At 35.0% G+C, this 21575-nt stretch overlaps 2 protein-coding genes across 3 annotated transcripts; both read left to right on the top strand.

Annotated features, from left to right (window-relative positions):
• The first annotated feature begins 3588 nt into the window (after positions 1-3588).
• PRORP1 (proteinaceous RNase P 1) lies at positions 3589-7896 on the top strand. 2 transcript variants are annotated; one of them, XM_086244641.1, is made up of 8 exons: positions 3590-3838; positions 4486-4600; positions 4680-5844; positions 6406-6495; positions 6595-6776; positions 7016-7136; positions 7379-7447; positions 7581-7896. In XM_086244641.1, exons 3-8 carry the CDS (start codon positions 4717-4719, stop codon positions 7680-7682), a joined length of 1692 nt encoding a protein of 563 aa, XP_086100767.1. In that variant the 5' UTR covers positions 3590-3838; positions 4486-4600; positions 4680-4716; the 3' UTR covers positions 7683-7896. The 2 variants fall into 2 exon arrangements, with proteins under 2 accessions (XP_086100769.1, XP_086100767.1); XM_086244643.1 differs by having other exon boundaries at positions 3589-3838; positions 4486-5844.
• An 8892-nt stretch (positions 7897-16788) lies between these two features.
• Positions 16789-17955, top strand: LOC147283785 (extradiol ring-cleavage dioxygenase-like). The gene has a single exon (XM_086243961.1). It carries the CDS (start codon positions 16894-16896, stop codon positions 17707-17709), a length of 816 nt encoding a protein of 271 aa, XP_086100087.1. The 5' UTR covers positions 16789-16893; the 3' UTR covers positions 17710-17955.
• Positions 17956-21575: the final 3620 nt, after the last annotated feature.

The raw sequence follows: 21575 nt of genomic DNA, 5'->3' as shown, positions 1-21575 counted from the left end.
TACATTTAAATTTAGTAGTTCAATTGAAATATTATATGGTCTTCATGCTATTCTAAAAAATTATTAGACTTTGGTATTTAATCTTAATTTTCTATTAATTAAATTAGTTTATATACATTTTAAATTGTTTAATTAAATTTTTGTGCTACTATTCCCACCTTTTTTATATATTCACCACCTTTTTTTCTTTTTTCTTTTTTGAAAAAATATTATTCTAGTTTCCGACCACCCATTATCCCTAAAACACCCCTAATATATAAACTAAAGTTACCATTCTCACATTTCAATCTTATCATCACACCCTTTCTCTTCCTCATATTTTTTTTTATTAAGCCCTTCCTCCATATTTTCTCTCTCATAAAAAATTTGATTTCATCTTACAAACTCATAACTTTCTTGTCTGACATTCTATGATTCTATCACAAGGTATGATTAGTTTATATTTTAAATTTGTATTTAGTTTGGGTGGGAGCAAGAAATAAAATTTCGGGTTTCGAGGAAATTTCGAAGATTTTTAAATTTCAACAAAAATTAGACGGAAATGACGGAAATTGCTATCAAAATACGGAAATTTTGAATGAAATTTTACTATATGTTTATTTTACATATTATTTACTAAATTGATAAAAAAATATTGAAGAAACCAAATTATATAGTAGGTTTTATGCGATATAAGATGAATATAATACACGCTGGAGACAAATACCGTTAAATAAAATTAGTTTATTATTTATACTCTATAATCTGTACACTAAACCCTATGTATTTTATAATCTATATTTTATATTGTTTATGATATGATATATGATATTAGAGTTTAGGTCCTTTAAGGTATTTTAAATTATTTTTTATATAGAAATATATTATAGTTTACTATTTAGGGTTTAAAAACAACTAAACGAAACTCCAAAACGGCCAAATGAAACTCCAAACTATTTTTTTTCTTTACAATTGCCCAAAGACCCCAAACCCCAATCAATCCTAAACCTTTTAATTTTTTTTTCTTTTTTTCTTTTCTTTTGTTTTCTTCTTTTTCTTTCCTTCCTTTTCTCTTTTTTTTTTTTTCTTCTTTTTCTTTCCTTCCTTTCCTTCCCTTTCTTCTCCCCCCGAGTCTCCAGTTCAGCAGTTCTCCACTATTTTTTTTTCTCTCTCTCTCTCTCTCTCTCTCCCCCCCCTCTTTCTCCCTTGATCTCCCTCCTGCTGCCCTCTGCCACCGCTCCATTTTTCTACAAAAACCTAGTCTTCCAAAACCAGATCTCAGTCTCACTGCCGAAAATTTAGCTGAAATTTTGAAACTTTCAACGAAATTATCCCCCAAATTTAACAAATATGGGTTTCGATTTCGACACCCCAAAAAATCGAAATTTAACACCTTGGGTGGGGTTTGTTGAATTTGATCACAAATTTTATTCTTTCTCCACTTTTTTTAGCGAAATTGGGGATGGGGATTTGATCGCAAATTTCATCCATTTTCCAATTTTTTAAGAGTGTGGGTTATTGTGAGACTTTGATTCATACATGTCTTTGTATTGATACATTTGTGCGGATCATATATTGGAGAAATTATTATGTAAAACCGATATATTGACACGTGGTATAACCAGTCTATTTGTTATAATATGAGTGGATGTTATTAATACTATACCCTACTAATATAAACACATCGTCTAATAATACTCTTACACGTTGGATTGGTTATACCACGTGGCTGTCTATCGGTTATACCCTATAAATTTTCCATATATTAGAGTGTTGCTGCAAATCAAAATTTGCTCCTTTAGATGTAGTGCCCGCTGCAAACTAGGTTGGTAGATTTATATAACAAACAATTTATTGTGCATCCGTATATATCAAATAAATTGAGGAGGAGGGAACTTGGGTGCAATTCTATGATCCTTGCAACTGAACTATCCAACAACTGCATATACCAAATAAATTACGAAAACATTTATGAAAAATAAAGGACATATTACAAGATGAGAGATGGAAAGAAGATGAATTTAGAATTTGGAGAATTTAGATGGGTGGATAGAGTAGGATTAATTAATTTATTCTTTTTAACTAGGTCTTTAGAGGTCATCTTATAAAAGTGTGAAATTGTCATTAAATTTTTTTATTATAAGGTGAGTGGTAAAATAAGACAAGTAGATGATAGTAGTAGCACTCTTAAATTTTTAATACCCTATAAATTCCTAAAGAGGAATGCTATCTACCTTCTCAACCGACATTCTCATTTATTATTCTTATTCCGCAACGTAAATTAATGATTGGAACCGTTCATTTTTTAGATCTAACTATGAAGATCATCTCTAGCAAAAAATCAACCAAATCGAAAATCGTTTAGTCATAAAACTGTAATCAAATAAACAGACGGTTTTGATGACAATTTGATTCACGGTTTATTTGTTTGATAACCATTACATGACCAAATGATTTCTGATTTAGTTGATGTTCAAACTAAAAATCTCTGGAAAGACAATTAATCAACTAATAATTATTTCTGATGATTTTTGAGAAGTCAGACTCCATTTTTGGTCGTCATCTATGAGAGCGGAAGGAGGTGTACCTACAAAGACACTCTGATGGCTAAGTTAGCATGAGTTCGACATGTCTGCAAGTGAAATTGGTCAGATTGTGTACCTTGAGATGATTTAATCTCAGTCTTTATAGAGCTCTTGAGTCTTGGACTCCAAGTCTTGTTGTTTCTACGTTCTTCTCTACTCACACGTTCTTTATTTTGCTAATGGGAGAGAATGATGGAGAGAATGGTGGTCTTGCCTCCTTCTTCATAGGACCATGTGGTTCAACGTTTTGGTTATTGACTTCATCAATAACTCTGATAAGTTTGCATTAGGTTTATAGGCCCAACACCATATGTCTCTTGTGGGCTTTAGTTTCTCTCATTCCGTCTGGTTTTAAACTTAAATAATAGGTTTATTCACACCATTGCCCTTTGCTCATACACTTTTTTTCACTTTGTCCTATAAAAATTAAATCATCTTAGTTTGCCACATGAACTTCACACAGTTGTTGCAAAAAATCCTATGTCGTCAACTCTGTCAATTTTTTCGTTAAAAAAGCTGATGTGATACCTATATGGCATGAGTGAGACCCTTTTCTAATTATGTAAGATCCATGTGGACAAAAAAAATTATAAAAAATTGACATTGATATTATTATTTTTAAATTTAAAAATAATTTTTTATTATTTTTTTGTCCGCATCAATCTTATATAATTAAAAAAGGGTCTTACTCATGCCATATAGGTGCCACGTCAGCTATTTTAACGAAAAAATTGACAGAGTTGACGACATAGAGTCTTTTGCAACAACTGTGTGAAGTTCAGATACAATTTGAGAAGATTTAAGTTTCAAGAGGCAAAGTGAGAAAAAAGTATCTGAGTAATGGTGTGAATAAGCCTAAATATTAATACTTCAACATCCTAAACTCTTAATATTTACATAGATAATTTTTAAATAATTATCTATAAAATAAATGATTTTGATCATAAAAATATACGGTATAAGTGTATAACGAGAACAATAAAAAAGAAAATTGACAGAGAAAGTTTATCGGAGATGGCGAAAACTGAAGCACAAATAATTATTTATTAGTTAAAACTAAACCCAGACACTCGCAGTCTCGCACGCCTCCCTCGAGCTCGACCCTCAGTTCTCACTTTCTCTGTTTCTCAGACCACCATCCTCTCTCGACTTCTGTATTCTTTGTACTCCCCATTCCGACAAGGTCGGTTTGGTTAGAGGTTCGGGCTGTGTTGGAATTCACAGGACAATTTGAAGAAGGGAAAGGAAAAGCGGAAGTGACTTTAACAGCGCTGGTACCACTTTCTTTGTTCAAATTTTAAGCATTGATTGCTAATAGTTAAACACTCATCTCAACCATTGCTTCATTTGATTACTCAAGGTTTTATTCTGTCTGTTATTTGGGTTTTCTTCTTCGTCGTATATTGTGAATAATGTGTTTGAGGAAAGGCCTCAAAGGACCCATATTTATGTATTTTCTACTGCCTTGTTGGGTTATTATTAAAATGAGAGATTTTTTTTTTTCTTTGAGCATGTGGGTGGGGCTGTGGTCTGTTGATTTCGATTTTGGCATCCTTTTTCACCATACCTGCTTATTGTCTGCTTATGAACCTGCAATAAATCGTTTAGCTACTGATGCTTTTGCATTTGATAAAATAGATGGATCACGTTTTGTGCATCTCATTTGGAAGATGTATGCATATACGTACACAATTTTGTTTATAACATCATAATCCCATGAATTAGTAGCCTATTTCAGCATGCACTACCAACTGTAAAGGCATTTGTATCTTAAAGTTTTTTAGTGCATGTGTGAAAAGCATTTTGGAGAAAAACAGATTATGAATAAATCTTTGTTGAGTGTAGTTTGAATGGCATTTAAAGTTCGGTCACAATTTCTGATGAGACATTTTTTTTTTCTTTGGCATTTTCTGAATTTTAGATGGATGCCTGTTAAAGGACCAGATTTTGCAACCCATGCACTTGCTGGGGTAGGGTCAGTGGCATTAGGCACAGCTCTTACTTACCCTCTTGATACTATCAAAATCCTTATTCAGGTTTGTCACTCCACATCTTTGCCTTATTCAGGTTTCTCAGCCTTATTTCTGTTAACCAAATTCTTCCTTTGCTGTAAAGATTTACAAATTACAACAAAAAAGAAGAAGAAAAAAAGATGTTACGCGGATGCCCTCTCTCAAGAACCCCACCTCTCTTCTCCTTCTTCATCAAAATCCCACTCCCCATAATCTCCCGAAATTTTCGCCGAATCTGTTGTCCGACTCTCCACTTCCTGAAACATCGGAAGAGCCCAGTTTCCACCAACAGCTTCTGCATGGACAAAAAGCTCCATCTTTGCACTTTGGCTCTCGCCAATGACTCCTCAGCGGCTTCAGCGCCGGTGCTTTCCAACAAAGTCAAGAAGAAAATGAGGCGAGAATCGCCGGAGGGAGTCTTGAGGTCCAAGCTAGATATGTGTTCGAGGCACGGCGAGGTGGTCGAAGCTCTGAGGCTTTATGATGAGGCCAGGAGTAGTGGGGTTCAGCTTAGCCAGCACCATTATAATGTTTTGCTGTATTTGTGTTCTTGCAACGGTGGTGAGAATGGTGATGTGGGTTTGAAAAGGGGGTTTGAGATTTTTCGCCAAATGGTGGTGGATGAGGTTGTGCCCAATGAGGCTACTTTTACGAATGCCGCCAGGCTTGCTGCAGTGGCGGAAGACCCAGAAATGGCATTTCAATTGGTGAAGCAGATGAAGGGGTTTGGGATTCCTCCCAAGTTGAGGTCTTATGGACCGGCATTGTTTGGTTTCTGTAAGAAGGGGGAGGCTGATAGAGCTTTTGAAGTTGATGCACACATGGTTGAATGTGGGGTTATTTCTGAGGAGCCTGAGATTTCTGCTTTGTTGAAAATTTGTTCGGATTCAAGCAAGGGTGACAAGGTTTATGAGATGTTGCAGCGCTTGCGAATTGCGGTGAGACAGGTCTCGGAGTCGACTGCTGGGGTGGTTGAGGAGTGGTTTAAGACTGAGGAGGCGGCGAAAGTTGGGATGAAGAATTGGGATGTGAGCAAAGTGAGAGAAGGGGTTGTGAGAGGAGGTGGAGGGTGGCATGGGCAAGGGTGGCTGGGGATTGGGAATTGGAGTGTGGTGAGGACTCAGATGGATGAAGCAGGGGCATGCTCTTCTTGTGGACAAAAGCTTGTTAGTATCGACATTGATCCGAAAGAGACAGAAAATTTTGCTACCTCTTTGAGCAAATTGGCCGGCCAAAGGGAGGTCAAAGCTGATTTTTTTCGGTTCCAGGTGTGATGCTGTCTTCCTTGTTTTTCTGAGATTTAAGACATTTGGTTACCCCTGATGCATTAGAGTTTTGAGATTCATTTTTTGAATTTAGCATATCATAACTCAAATTTGAAACCTGAATGATTGGATCAGCTTTTCCATTGTGCTCAATAATTTGACTTGCTTGATATGCATTTTTATATTCATATATTTGCATTGAGAAGAGCTCCAAGGGCCTTGTGGAACTATGCATTAAGTTATATATTGTGTGCCCCTTCTTTGGTATTTAACTGAATACTGATTTATGTGATATAAGTACTTGAATCCCACTTAAAAAGTAAGATTGACATTAGAACAGTGTATGTAATCTGTTCTTTTTAGCTTGGGTTTATTAAGAAAATGGGTTCATAACTCTATTTGGAAGCACAGTCTCTTAATCTCTTAAAAGTATTAGTGACAATGCCTTCTCGCTGATCTCAATTAGTCAATAGCCGATGCTCCTTATTTTGTATGCTTTAGGCAATGGATACATAATATGTTTATCAGCGACATCCTGATTGATTTGAAGTTAAACTCATCCAGGTGTGGCTTCAGCGGCATGGTCCATTGGATGCTGTTATAGATGGTGCCAATGTGGGTCTTATCAATCAACATAATTTCAGCTTTTCCCAGGTGAATTGAAAACTATGATTAGTTTCATAACACTCTCCCTTGGTTTCTTCTTATCAATTATCAGATATATGATGATGGATGATTTCATCTTTGTTCTAGCTCAATTCTGTTGTGAATCAATTACGTGAATTGAGTCCAGCAAAGAGATTGCCACTTGTTATATTGCACAGAAATCGCATAACTGGTGGACCTTCCCAGAATCCTAAGAACAAGGCTTTGCTAGAGAGTTGGGAAAAGTCTGGTGCACTTTACGCTACTCCAGCTGGTTCAAATGATGATTGGTAAGTTTGCATTTCTTGACCTATAAAATTGTCAGATTGAGTTGTTAGACATTGCTGCATGTTGAAGAGGAGAAAAAAAAAAAAATTCATTCAAAATTACAAATAGTTGCAGCATATATATAAATATATAGATATATACTGCAATTTGTTGCTACAATTTAAATCATTTACAAAATGAAACTCGTCTATACTGTAGCTAGCTCCCTTTGCCTAAAATGTGTTCCCCGTGTGATTTATAGGTACTGGTTGTACGCTGCTGTTAAGTTTAAGTGTTTGCTGTTGACAAATGATGAGATGAGAGACCACTTATTCCAACTCCTAGGGACTAGCTTTTTCCCAAGATGGAAGGAAAAACATCAGGTATCATGCTTCTGCTGATTTATAGGTTCATGTTTTCATTATCAAGAAGACTAGAAGAACTTGAGGGGCTTGTTTGGATCCAAATTCAGATGCATTCCCCAATTTGTCAAAGTTAATAAACAAAAGAAACAAAAATATTGAAAGGGCATTGAGCTGTTCTTGGATTTCTTTTTTAGATAGTATGGTAAATACCAGGTAATCGAGAAAGATCTTGCGCAGTTGTATTTATTCATACTTTGCAGGTTCGGTTGTCTGTCTCAAGGCGTGGACTTAACCTTCACATGCCTCCCCCATATTCAATTGTAATTCAGGTGCCATAATCAGCCAAGCCCTGTTAATCCCTTTTTTGCCTTTGGTTTTTGAGGATAAGCATAACCTTTTGCTCTAGTAGTATGAAGTGTTAACACACGTTGATGAATGCATTGGTGGGTGTTGTAAATACAGGAATCAGAGGAAGGGCATTGGCATGTACCAACAACCACAGGTGATGACATTGAGACTCCAAGGCAGTGGCTGTGTGCCACCAGAGCCAGGAATACGAAATAGAGGGAGATATTTATTTATTTATTATTGTTCATTTTAATTTTTATTGGGTTATGATCAATCAGTGGTTTTCAGAAATAAATGTAATTCATTGTACACTATGATTCACCATGCCAGAAGATAAGTTTACATATTACATTTTGTAGGAGAATGCCCTGAACGTTAATCAATCATTTCTCATATTCTATAAATTTCTAGTGTTGAAAGGGATACAATGAGCACATTAGTGTTGTAAGAAAAATTACATGGATACTGGGTCTAACTACAAGGAATGTTAAATTTGTCCTTTGCTTTTTATGGTTGATCAAGGAAACTGAACAGTAAAGTGAACATAGAAGGCTCCATGTCTCAGAAACATACCGCATAAAGGTGGTCAAAGATAATATCAACCTGAATTGGTTCCACTAGTGTCGATTTTGAGACCTCCCTTTCCTCAAAAACTGTTGGAGCAACATGTGTAGGAACACTATCAATGTTGTGTATGAGGGCATTGAGGAGCTGATCAAAACGTGTCTCATAGCTAAACACTTCTCGAAAAGCATCACATCCAGGCTGAAATGATGTTTGGTCTGGATCAGAATCTCTTCTTGACAAGTTTCTTGAAAGCTCCCTAAAAACGGTGACGCATTTGCTTGGTAATTTATTACTCAATTCGTCAATGGGTTACACTTACACCAGAAATTTCGATTGAGCTTACCTGGCTTAATGAATATTATATGCTTAAACGGGTCGAGAGAAAATTCAAGAAGATTATATATTCTTCTTTTTTCTTATCTTGCATGATCAACCATTCACCAATCCTCTCAAAACACCCACGAAGTAAGAGAAGATTGAGTTTTGTAATGCTTGTTTTTGAGTCTATTCCTTATTGTTTTCTTGGGTTAATTCCAAATGACATTAATTGATGTTATTGGATTCCCAAATTTAAGAGTGTCCACTTCTCCCTCATTTTTCGAATCAATCATCCAAGATACGAGTCTTAAAAGTTTAGACAGAAAGCAATACAAGTTTTCTGATACGTGTTTTGGTCTTGGGATTTTGTTGTATATTAAGAGTCAATTATGGTTATAGTTGGGGAGTTTGTTGGCGGAGCTGTTCTTGTTTGATGTCGTCAAGGAAGCGATAGAGAAGTCTTCCAAGTTTAAGTCCTACTTCTTAAAACCACTGATCGAAAAGATAGGAGAGCATATATAACATGGAATTGGGTCTCCCAGATAAATGGAGAGCTGGTTCGCAAGTTGTCCAACGTTAGTAGTAGGTTCTAGAACTGCATGAGGCCTTGTCGAATTGGATTTAGACCAAAAAAAAAACTTGTCCAATTGGATGAGTCTCAACTCTCAACCATGACATAAGAAAACTGAGTATACGTAATTTCATATTATCTAAAACACACCTAACTTTCCTTTGACCTTCAATCACATTTAAACAAACCACTTTTTTTTTTTTTTTCTTCTTCTGATTGATAATTCCAAATAGGATAGTCACTAAACCAGCTAGGAATAAACCGTCTTGCCTTTTGACCAAAATTAGTCAGGGGAAGGACATGGTTTCTAGGTTGACAAGGACCTTTTTGAAGATATGATCTTTGAACTTGGTCTCGAACATTAGGATGATAATCTAAAATTCGAGTTCGAAGTCCTGGATCAGCAGGGAGATCTGCCACATTGATCTCAACACAAGTTTTTTTTGGGGCATTATCAATTTTCTTGGAAGGGGAAGCCTCTGATCGACAACTCAGACTGGGATTTTCTTTTAAAAAATCTGTCCATCTATTTTACCATTTAGTAACAATCATCAAGCACATAAATAATGCATTCAAACAGAGCAAACCTAAAAGCACATAAATATTATTTTTAGTTTAATAACAATCAGTCATAAGACTTTAAAAGATCTTAAAAATTGTAACTGTTAATTTTCTGGACTCCAATGTTTTAAGATGTGAGTACATTAAATGATACACAATTTTGATTGACTGATACACAATGTTTTCAATAATCATTCTATTACACAATCAACAAATAATCATTCTTTATTGAATTAATGATACACAATGCAAGGATGAGTTCCACAAACCTGATATCCCCAAAAGCAAGTCCCCACAGGCCACAGTGGGAATAATTCGTTCAGTTTAGAGTTACTTCAACTTCTCCAGTAAAGCTAGTCTACAATTTAAGATCAAAAACAAGAATTTAATATAACTTAATGCATATAAAACTGTGTTGGGGATTTGGGGAGGGGAGCTTATACATAAAATCAGAGTCTCCATTTTTTGAAATTACCAAATGCAGTAGTTTTTCCTCTCTGATTCTCAATACCTAATCAACTTCAAGATCAAATAAGTAAACCCTAAATCAAATTCTTATAAACCAAACTAAAATTCAAACTTTGTTCAAACTTATTTACAAACCATGTCTTGTTACTCCTACGGTTTTGGATCTTCACTGGTTGAACTTGCAAAGTTTATGAGGGGGTGAACTCTAATCAACGGCTCAGTAGGACAATCGACCTTATCATGCAAAATTAATTATACTGAACCTCAGTGAAACATACAACATGAAGCAAATAATATATATAATAATATTATAGATGCATGAATGTTATGTTGCACTTCCTCAATTTAAGCCCTTGAAAAGTAAATTGCAATTCATCCTACCTTCGGTTTTTGCCGAAGGTCCCAATAGCGCATTTGAGAAAATAGATCGTTTTTCAGTCTTTGTTAAAGGGGCTTCACTCCCCTGCGGACTCTATGAATTTAAATTACTCTCAATCCCTACTCACCTCTGTAACTCCATTCTCAATGAATCATGCTTCAGGTTCAAATATATGCACATAATTATATATAATAATTAACTAATTCATATCATACTCAAGTAATTCAAATAATTTATATAAATTACTTATTAGCACACATATCGCATTTTCCAATAAAGATTTAATAAAATCAAATTTGCAGTTTAAGGTTTCTCATATCCCCTACCTTGAACTTGGACTTAAACCTCCTTTAGAAATTGTCCCGTTTTTCCCGGTCGTCCTTCAAAGCCGGGCATTTCCTAATTTTTATTGTTCCTCAATGATTCACGTAAATAATTTAAAATCCAAATAATTCACCAAAATTAACTTCGAGGTCTTAAAAACGTTTCGTAAAATCTTATGAACTTGTCTCGAGTAATCTTATTTTCCCACAACCTCAAATACATTTATTTACCTCCAAAATATCTTAAATAATTTCCAATACCTTTAAATCAATATAATAATTGGAAATAAATTACTATTTCTCCAAAATAAACTTATAAAAAATTTTCAGGGCCTTACATTATGCAAATTACATTTTAATCAATGGCCCAGTCCACTACTAGATTTACTTGAAATAATGATTGCGTTCATTTACTTTTTTGCCCTTGTGTTAATTTTAGTCACTTTTTAGTTGTTGACATTTTTGTAATTTCGATGGATAAGCACAGTGGCAATGGCAGCATAGATTGACCTTTTTGAAATTTTTTGAAATTTCCAGAGGTTAGTGATGTTAGTGGCCGTGGCAGTGGCTATAATTTCTAGTATTTGTTATATCCTCTTTTGTAGAAAGTATAATTTCATTTAATTCATTTTAGTCAAGACATTTTTGCACAAATACAACTTGGACTATGGGCCAGTTTGGTATTGCTGTGAGAAAAAACAGCTGTGAAGTAAAACAGTTGAGTGTTTGGTAAACTATGTTTTCAAAAGTGTTGTGAGTGCAAAAAAACAGTATCAAAGTGTTTGGTAAATGTTAATATAAAAATGCTGTGACTGTGTATAATTACTAAAATGGACATGATGCTGAAAGTGCATTTCACTTATTTGTTTGGTAAAAATAATATGTTTTTTTACTACAAATTTTTATTAGCATTAATTTTTCTGATAACAACATTATTAAATAAGTATGCCTATTATTTTTTTAGGTATATTATAATTTTAATCCTATAAATAAAATATCATAATTAATTATCACAATATACAATATAACTAACAATGGACATATTTTTTAATTTAAAATAAACAAATAAAAATCATAGAAATCAATAAGGGTATTATGGGTAAAATAAAATATTCATTGTTGTTGTGAGTTACTGCAGCTTTTAAAAGCACCTAGAAACCTGCTTTCTGTTTTTGTTGTGGGGAGTTGAGAATTGTGTGGAAAAGCCGTTTTTTATTTTTTTACCAAACACCAAAACTGTTGTAAGTGATTGAGAATTGTCATCCACAGCAGCTTTTGGATCTTCCACCGCAATCTCAAACGGGGCCTATAGGGGGTATGTTCCCATACCAACCATAAAAATAAATTTTACTATTTACCACCCAATCTTATTAAAGTGTGACAATATGGCACCCCCAGCCAATTTTACTGTTAAATCATCAATTTTTTTCTCAAATTTCCTATTTTGCCCTTAAGTAAAATTGAGAAAAACAAAATACTTTTTAAAAGGTATTTAGAGATAATTATTCCTCTAAATCAAATTAATAAAATTAAATGAAAGTTAAAAAAAGAAATTAAGAGATAATTATTCTCTAAATCATATTAATAAAATAAAATGAAAGTTTTTTTTTTTGCCACTAAAATGAAATGAAAGTAAAAAAAAAATGAAAACAAGAACAAAAGTTACAAAACCCAGAATGCAGCAACCACCCTCCTCCCACTTCCCACCCACCCCCCAGCTGGTGAATCACTCTTCTTCCTCTCTCTTTCTCTGAATCTTGAAGCCCAATGCAAAGTCAGGACGATGCTGCATCGGACCTCCACCGGGTCATTTCTTCCTACGGCAGCGGTGGCCACTGAGCCGGCGGCTGCTGCTCTGAATTGGGCTTAGGCAAAAGGTTAAGCCCAACACCGTAAACTGAGTAATCAAGAATGGCTCCGAGGCCGTGGACCGCCACAGTGGTGGTGAGATAGAGGTCGGGATGAGTGAGCGGAGAGTCATCGACGGTGAAGTTGGAGCAGGAGTTGTTGGTGATGAGGATGGACTTGCCATGAAGTAGAGTGGTGAGGCGAGAGTTGGGTTTAATTTTTAGATTTTTTTTTTCTTTTTTCTCACAAGCAATTTGTTGTTCTTTTTTATTTTATTTTTGTTAGAGTTTTTTAAAAAAATAATTTTAGACATTTTTAGATTTTCTATTTTATTTTTTAAAGGCTTTTTACCCAAATAGCACCTGAACTATAAGGCCATAAGGGGTGTGCTCAAATACCACCAAAACTTTTTTTCTTGCCAATTTACCACCTGAAATTATTAACATGTGCTAATTTGCCACTTAACATTCATTTTTCTGTTGAATCATCAAAAAACTTCCCAAACTTCCCATTTTGCCTTTGAATACAATAAAAAAATATTATTATTTTAAAAACTTTTTTTAAAATATAATTAGAAAAAAAAATTAAAAACTAAAAAAATAGAAAATGGAAATACCCTTTTTTTTTAGGGGGTTTAATTAGATTTTTTTTAATATTTAAAATACTTTTTTATATAAATGACGAAAATACCCTTGAAATAAACAGAAAATTTAACTAAAATGACGGTAGGTGGTAAATTGGCCAATATGTGAAAGTTCAGGTGGTAAATTGGCAAGAAAAAAAGTTTGGGTGGTATTTGAGCACACCCTTTATAGTTCAGGTGGTATTTGAGTAAAAAAACCTTTTTTAAAATATTTTATGACATGAATTAATAATAGTACGTTTGAAGTTAACAAAAAAGTTAACGGAAGTGGATGACAGGTGTCACATTGTCACACTTTGATAAGATTGAGTGTTAAACAGTAAAAATTATTTTTATGGGTGGTATAAGAGCACACCCTCTATAGTTCAAGTGATATTTGTGCAAAAAAGCCTTTAGTCAATGATGACTGTTTTAGGATTTAAGAATTGTTTATTGACCTATTTGTAATATTGAAATTTTTTATTAATTTTTTTGTAAATGACCCATTTTTAAAATAGCAAATTACCAAAAAAAAAAAAAATCAATAATACATTTACATAATAGTCAATACAAAATTTCCTATCCCTTAATAATCAATTGAATATTATGACAAATTACATTTTAATCAATGACTCAGCCCATTACTAGATTTTCTTGAAATAGTGATTGCGTTCATTTACTTTTTTGCCCTTGTGTTCATTTTAGTTGTTGATCTTTTTGTAATTTTCAAAATTAGGATATATTACTGACATCATCGATGGGTAAGCACAGTGGCAGTGGCAGCATAAATTGACCTTTTTGTAATTTTTTGAAATTTTCAGACGTTAGAAATGTTAGTAATTGTAATTTCTAGTATTTGTTATGTCCTCTTTTGTAAAGGGTATAATTTCATTTAATCCATTTTAATCACTGATAACTGTTTTGAGATTTAAGAATTGTTCATTAACCTACTTGTAATATCGAAACTTTTTATTGACTTTTTCTGTAAATGACTCATTTTTAAAATAGCAAATAAAAAAAAATCAATAAAACATTTCGAAATTACATAATAGTCAATACAAAATTTCTTATCTCTTAATAGTCAATTGGATATTATGACAAATTACATTTTAATCAATGACTTATACTACTACCGGATTTACTTGAAACATTGATTGCGTTCATTTACTTTTTTGTCTTTGTGTTCATTTTAGTCACTTTTTTAGTTGTTGACTTTTTTGCAATTTTTAAAATTAGGATATATTGCTGACATCATTGATGGGTAAACACAGTGGCAATGGCAACGTAGATTGGCCTTTTTGAAATTTTTAGACATTAGTCATGTTAGTGGCAGTGGTAGTGGCTGTAATTTCTAATATTTGTTATGTTATTTTTTATAATGAGTATAATTTCATTTAATTTATTTTAGTCAATAATGACTATTTTAGAATTTAAGAATTGTTTATTTACGAATTTGTAATATTGACTTTTTTTTGTAAATGGCATATTTTTAAAACCCTTCCCCATGTTTGGGGGCGGACGGCGAGCTAGTTGATGATCTCAAAACTTCAAAAGACCTCTTAGCCAGCTTCAATTAGGTCCAATGTCAGTTTAGGCGGAGAGAGTCCAACAAAATTGCCCATCTTTTAGTAAATTATTATGCTTTAACTAACCATGGTTGCAATGTATGGTTAGACAAGAATAGCGGCCTGCTTTGGCTCGGTCCAACTTTGTAGGAGGATTATCACTCTTTAGTCTTGAACAAGGTATAAAATTTCGAAATTTTCGGCGAAATTTCGCCGAAAATTTCGATTTTTGGGGTCATGGAAATTTTATCACCTATTCGTTGATATTTCGGTAATATTTCGCCGAAATTATCGAAATTTCGGAAATTTCGGCGAAATATGACGAAATTTCGCGAAATTTCGTTCACTTACAGCAGCTCTTCCTCTGCCTTCCCCTGTCTATTTCTCAGATCCCTTTCATTTTTTCAAGCTCGGTAATTCTATTTTATGGTCTTGAAAGAGATCCAAAGTTTGTCTAAAAGTCATGAGAAAGAGAAGAGATCTGAGATGGAGAGGAGGAAGAGGAGGAGAGATCGGCGAGGGAGTGGGAGGACTGAGGAGAGAGGAGGAAGAATAGGAGGAAGAGGAGGAGAGATCGGGGAGGAAGTGGGAGGACTGAGAAGCTAGGAGATGCAAAATACTGGAAGGAGGAGAAAGAAGTGAACTACAGCCAGAGGAAGAAGATAAGTCTTCGACCAAAAAAACAAAGAAGAAGAAGATAAGTGGACAAGTGATAAGTCAAGGAAGAAAAGGTGTCAGGGAAGAAAAGGAGTCAGGAAGAAAAGGGAGGAAAGAGAAAAGAAGGAAAGAAACAAAAAGAAAAAAAAAAGAAAAAGAAAAAAATATATATATTGGAAATTGATTAAAAAATAAAAAGGAGGTTTGCTGCTAGCCTGCTACAGTTTTGTTTGAAAGGAGAAGAACCATGTGTCATAATGAAAAAGGGTGCTGCAGGCTGCAGCATGGTGTGATAGAGACAAGCCTCCTTGAAACAAGGAGGGCTATGACAATTGATAGGTAGGGGGCTGCGGAGCTGTGGGCTAGTTGGATCAAGTTGAAAACCAACTCTTGGTCTTTATTAGTTGGCACATTGATGGCTGCCTTTTATTTGTTGACTTCGGTGGATGAAAGAGTTCACCCACTTCAATTGTTTATAAAAGGCAGCAACCCTTTCATATATTGATGTAGCAAGGCATTAGAGAAGCAAGCCTTGTGAGCTTCTGAGTGCAGAGAGGAAACAAGAGTGCAATACTCTTGGGTGAGATAGAGAGTTCTTGGGAAATTCTATGAGTGTGGGTGTACAAGGGTTCATGGGATTGGGTTATGTGATGTAACTCAAGTGTGTCTTGTACTATTTGTATTCTCATAGTGAAGAGCAAATATCTCTGGTGAATGTAGGCGAAAATTTGCCGAACCACGTTAATCTTGTGTGCATTATTTTTATTTCTCTGTTATTCTTGATATTTCTCTAAAGTAGGATCCTGGAGAAGATTTGGAAATACTCTCAAGTTAATATTGAGAGGTCCAATTTTCCCAACAATATATATATATTTAAGGTTAATTTGGGTTTGGGGCCTTTGGGCAATTGAAAAGAGAAAAAAGGATTTGAGATTTGATTCGGCTTTTTTGAGATTTCGTTTAGTTGTTTTTAAATTCTAAACTTTAATACATTTTTATATAAAAAATACCCTAAAGGGCATAAACCCTAATATCTCATATCATATCCTAAAGAATATACTAATTTTATTTAATAGTATTTGCCTCCAGCGCGCATTATATTCATCACATATCACATGAAACCTACCATATAATTTGGTTTTTTTCAATGTTTTTTATCAATGTAGTAGATAATATGTTAAATAAACATATTATGAAGTTTCATTCAAAATTTTCGTATTTTGATAATAATTTCCATCGTTTCCGTCGAATTTTTGTCGAAATTTAAAAATCTTCGAAATTTCCGTCGAAATTTCCATCGAAATTTCCATCGAAATTTCCTCAAAACCCGAAATTTTATTCCTTGGTCTTGAATAAAAATTCTCATATTTCTCTAAAAGAAAATAATAGATGATGACATAAGCACAGACGTGTTCACCAAACTCTTTCCTCGATAAATACAATAACCATAATTTCACCCAAAAAAAAACCCAAGCAAGAATTCTCAACCCAATTCGGCAATTCCCACTTCCCAATTGGAGAATTGGTTCTGTTTCTCTGTAGTCAAAGATGGCAGTGAGGGACACGTTCTACATATCGCACGGATCGCCGACGCTGAGCATCGACGAGTCCCTCCCCGCCCGGCATTTCCTGAAATCATGGAAAGAAAAGGTGTTCCCTGAAAAACCCAATTCCATTCTCATCATCTCCGGCCACTGGGAGACCACCATCCCCACCGTCAACTCCATTTCCGGCCCAAACGACACCATCTACGACTTCTACGGCTTCCCCAAGCCCATGTACAAGCTCAAGTACCCGGCTCCCGGGTCGCCCCAATTGGCAAACCGGGTCAAGCAACTCCTCCTCGAATCCGGGTTCAACCGGGTCGACGAAGACAAGAAGCGCGGGCTCGACCACGGCGCCTGGGTCCCACTCATGCTTATGTACCCGGAAGCGGACATCCCGGTTTGCCAGCTGTCGATCCAGACGGACCGGGACGGGAGCTATCATTACAACTTGGGGAGGGCTCTGGCCCCTCTCAAGGACGAGGGTGTCCTAATTGTGGGGTCGGGAAGCGCGACCCACAATTTAAGGGCACTGGGGTCCACCAATGGTGGGTCCATTGCTCCTTGGGCTTTGGAGTTTGATACTTGGCTTAAGGATTCTCTCCTTCAAGGGAGGTATGAGGACGTGAACCGCTATGAAGAGAAGGCGCCACATGCGAAAATGGCTCACCCTTGGCCGGACCACTTTTACCCATTGCATGTGGCCATGGGTGCTGCAGAGCCAAATGCCAAGGCTAAGCTCATCCATCACAGCTGGGACCTTGGTGCTCTTTCTTATGCCTCCTACCAGTTTGCACCACCACCTTCTACCACCTCTTGAATCATTGCTGTTTGTTTCATTTTCTTAATGCTTCTTTTTAAATAAGGTTGCATACATCAGTGCTGTAAATGAATGTGTTGTGTATATTAGTCAATGCTATATGTATAAGTGTGTAGATGTATGAGACATTGAGACTCTGCTTGTGTGATCTAATAGAAAGACCATGATAAGGTTTAAGCGAATGCTTGTTTGCAGGACATTGATGTATATATATATTGGAATGAAATGGGCATTCCCTTTTCTATTGTTTGGTAGAGTGTTCATTCTCTAGAACGGGGCATTCCACGTGAATGTCCACTCCTCCATTCCATTCCTACTCAAAGACTGGGAATTTGCATTCCACATGAATGACTACTCTGTGGTCAATCCCTTTTCGACTCCAATGGTGCCGAGTTACCGATATTTGATTGAGTTTGATTTGGTGGTTGTACGTTATAGGCTTTTTCTATTATGCATTCAAGGAAATGAAGTAATATAAGTAAAAAATTAGTGAAGCTACTATCCAAGAAGGCAGAGGAATTTCTGTGTTTTTATATTAATTCTGGACCAAATCATTTACATAAATAACACACACACACATATACATAACCTAAGTTAGAGATGTTGTTTCTGTTGGTTTGGTTACTAAAAACTACAGCTGTTGTTTCTATTAGTTTCTAAACACCCTACAGCTCAGCCATGCTTGAGTACCTTTGATAGACTTGGAATGGTGGCTGTCTTGACTGTCAGAAGCTGTGGCTTTACTGGTGTAGCCATTTTAATGTCGTTTGCTTTCTTTAACATACCTGCATTTTAATTTCCTTATGTACACAGAGGTTGATACAACATCAGATACTTTGGCTTCAAGTGCTGCTCTCTCCTCCAAAAACTTCGCCCCCAATTCATCATGTGGGCTCAAGTATCAAGGTACTTCACAATTTGACAAATAGAACTATTGACTACAAACCTTCTGTCAATTCACATTAATATTTTGCATAAAAATGTAAATGTATAATGTTATTATGATCAAGCTCTTCAAAGATAAAAGATCAGTTGAAAGATGAATGGCACTTGAACATGAATGTTCTTAGACTACACCTTTGGTACCCTATAAGAGAGATGCATGAGAGATCCCACTCAACAATTGCACATTTGGCAAACTCTAGAACTTCCATATGGATTCAAAATATTGAGTCTTATGTCTAATCAAGACCAAGGATTCGACGGCCACATACCCAAAAATCAATACCAAGGTTTCTTTTGCCACAGAAAAGTCTTAGAATTGAGCTCCCGGATAAGATAAAGCATAAAGGAATCAGAAAAATATCACATTAGCCTTACTGTTATAAAAAACACTTCTGGACATGAGAAATGAGTGAAAGGGTCCAGCATAGTCATAGAAATTCAGGAGAGCCAACCATCAAAGTAAACCAAAAACCGCTTCTTGAATGTGATGTCTCCTTTCTCCTTTGGCTATATGGAATTGGCTACTGTGGTTCTGCAGATCAAGAGAAACTAACATTCATTTCATACTTGAAAAACAATGTACCATTCTTACTTCTTAGAATTCTCTATTAATTAATGCTCTGACTTCACAACTTAGGATGAGTATGAGTAAAATGCTTCTAAATATTCGGACTTACAAAGAAAGAGATCAATAATTTCCCCAGCCTCTGCTTTTGGATAACAAATGGCAAGACCTTCATTTTGAAAAATTGCATGATGTTAGAATGCTATTGGTTTGCATTTTCTGTCAAATCTGAAATTCTAAGTGAAAAGCAAAGGGAGGCAAATCGTTTTATTTTGAAGGAGATCTCTTTTCTTTCTCTTGTTCCCCGACTTTGAAGAAATATCATGGAAACAAAACCAAAAGCAAGAACACTAATTTAGAACAAGGTTCTCAAATCTTTCAAGATTGCGAGTTGTGTAATTGTTCAGGAAACCAACAATTCTGTCCAAAGAAAAGAATTACTTGGAATTTAAAAGTTGGGGTTTTGCTTCAGATTGACAACATCAAAAGGGTTCCAAGGAGACCAAAATTTCTTTCCTTTCCTTTCCTTAACTAAGTTCAGGGATTCCAATGTTCTAGAATACAATCAAACAAAAAGGAAGCCTCCCCCCTCTTCCTATTTTTTTTTAACGAACTTGGGCCACGAAATAAGCAGTACAAGGTTCAATACCAGCATACACTCGCCACCCACATCCTTCAGCATCTCTCATAGAACAGACATCGATCACAAGTTCTCTGTCATTATTACAAAACTTAAACTTGAAGCCAGATTCAACAGCGTAAGTCTTCAACTCTACCTACAAACCTTTGACCAACTTCATTAATATAAGATTGAGTAGTAGCTACTCATTGGACAAATATGTCTTGGCCGCAACCCTCTTATACCTTCCCAAGTACTCAATGTCATAAAAAACGCCACTTTGACAAGTGCTATTAGAAGATGAAGCTCCATTCTCAAAAGAAGCAATTCCACTAACAGCTTCATCACGTACAGAGATGTCCACAAACTTACTGTTAGCAATACTTACACACACCAACATTAAATCGTAATCTGCATCTGAGTCCAGAAGACAGCTGGAATATCTAGGAAGTGAATAACAAAGTGCAATTATATCTCCCTACATCACCTTTACAAAAAATTAAAATATCTAAACAAGTGCACTGTACACAAACGAAAAAGTACATACACAAACTGTCAAACAGATACTGAAAAAAAGAAGTGTATAATCACTAAGTAACTCAAAAGTAAATCAATAAAGGAATAGAGGAGAACAACAGTATATGTGCTACAGATACTCAAACTAAAACAAAAGAATAAACATGTCAATACCAACATGATGGCACCAGGTGCAGAATCTAAAAGTTTTAACACTGTAAATACAACAACACAGTTACAGTATGCATAAAAGTAGATTGTTGTTATGAAAAAAATAGAACCAACTCAACAAACTACAACTCATGGTCCAACTCAAAAACATTTTTTTTATTTTTTTAAAGCAAGTGGAATCTAAATTCAACTAGCAGACAACCTAAATTCAAAGAATACAATTACTTTGATCATGCCATAGGCAAATCTCGAACAATATGAAAACAAAAACATATATGTCGAAGCAAAAAACTTAAAAAATACTTAAAAACGAATACATACATAAACTGCTTCTTCAACCAATGGATCAAAGACCCTAAACTAGGAAATTCAATAGCAGAATTGACAAACAAAAAAACAGAATTCAAAAATCCTACTATAAAATGCACAGAAACAGTATACTTACCAGAAGAAACAGAGAAAAAAGATATAAAAAAGCAATGAAATTGCAGCTAAATCGATTAAGAACTTGGAGCATAAATAAAAGCGATGAAATCGAATGCAAAATGGAAGAAACCCCTGAAGACAATGAAACTTAGAATCCCAAACTGAAAAACCAAATAGATCGCAAAAAAAAAAAAATAAAAACCACCAAAAAAGATAAAAAAACAAAAGGAAGGACAATATCGTAAATTACATCCATGAATATAACTAATAAACAAAGAGGGCTGCTATTTGCACGAGTTAATTACACTTACACCCCTTGAGGTTCATCGTCTTTTCACATACACCCCCTAGGGTTTCAATAATTACACATACACCTCCTGAGGTTTTAAAACTGTTACATATAACCTCCTATAGTGAGACGAAAATGATGAGAAATTATACAAAAAAGCATGCTAAGGGATTAAATAGCCTAATAAGATTATTCAAGGTGTAAGGTCCAACCTGAATACAAATATTTTCTTTTTTATTTATTTATTTTTTTTCTTGTAGGGGGTTATATGCAACAGTTTTAAAACCTTAGGGGATGTATGTGTAATTATTGAAACCCCAGGGGGTGTATGTGAA

The sequence above is a fragment of the Dryas octopetala genome, chromosome 5, assembly GCF_963921425.1.
Source record: "Dryas octopetala chromosome 5, drDryOcto1.1, whole genome shotgun sequence".
Lineage (NCBI taxonomy): Eukaryota > Viridiplantae > Streptophyta > Magnoliopsida > Rosales > Rosaceae > Dryas > Dryas octopetala.
The sequence above is the reverse complement of the archived record's forward strand: the minus strand, read 5'-3'. Positions and strand labels throughout refer to the sequence as shown.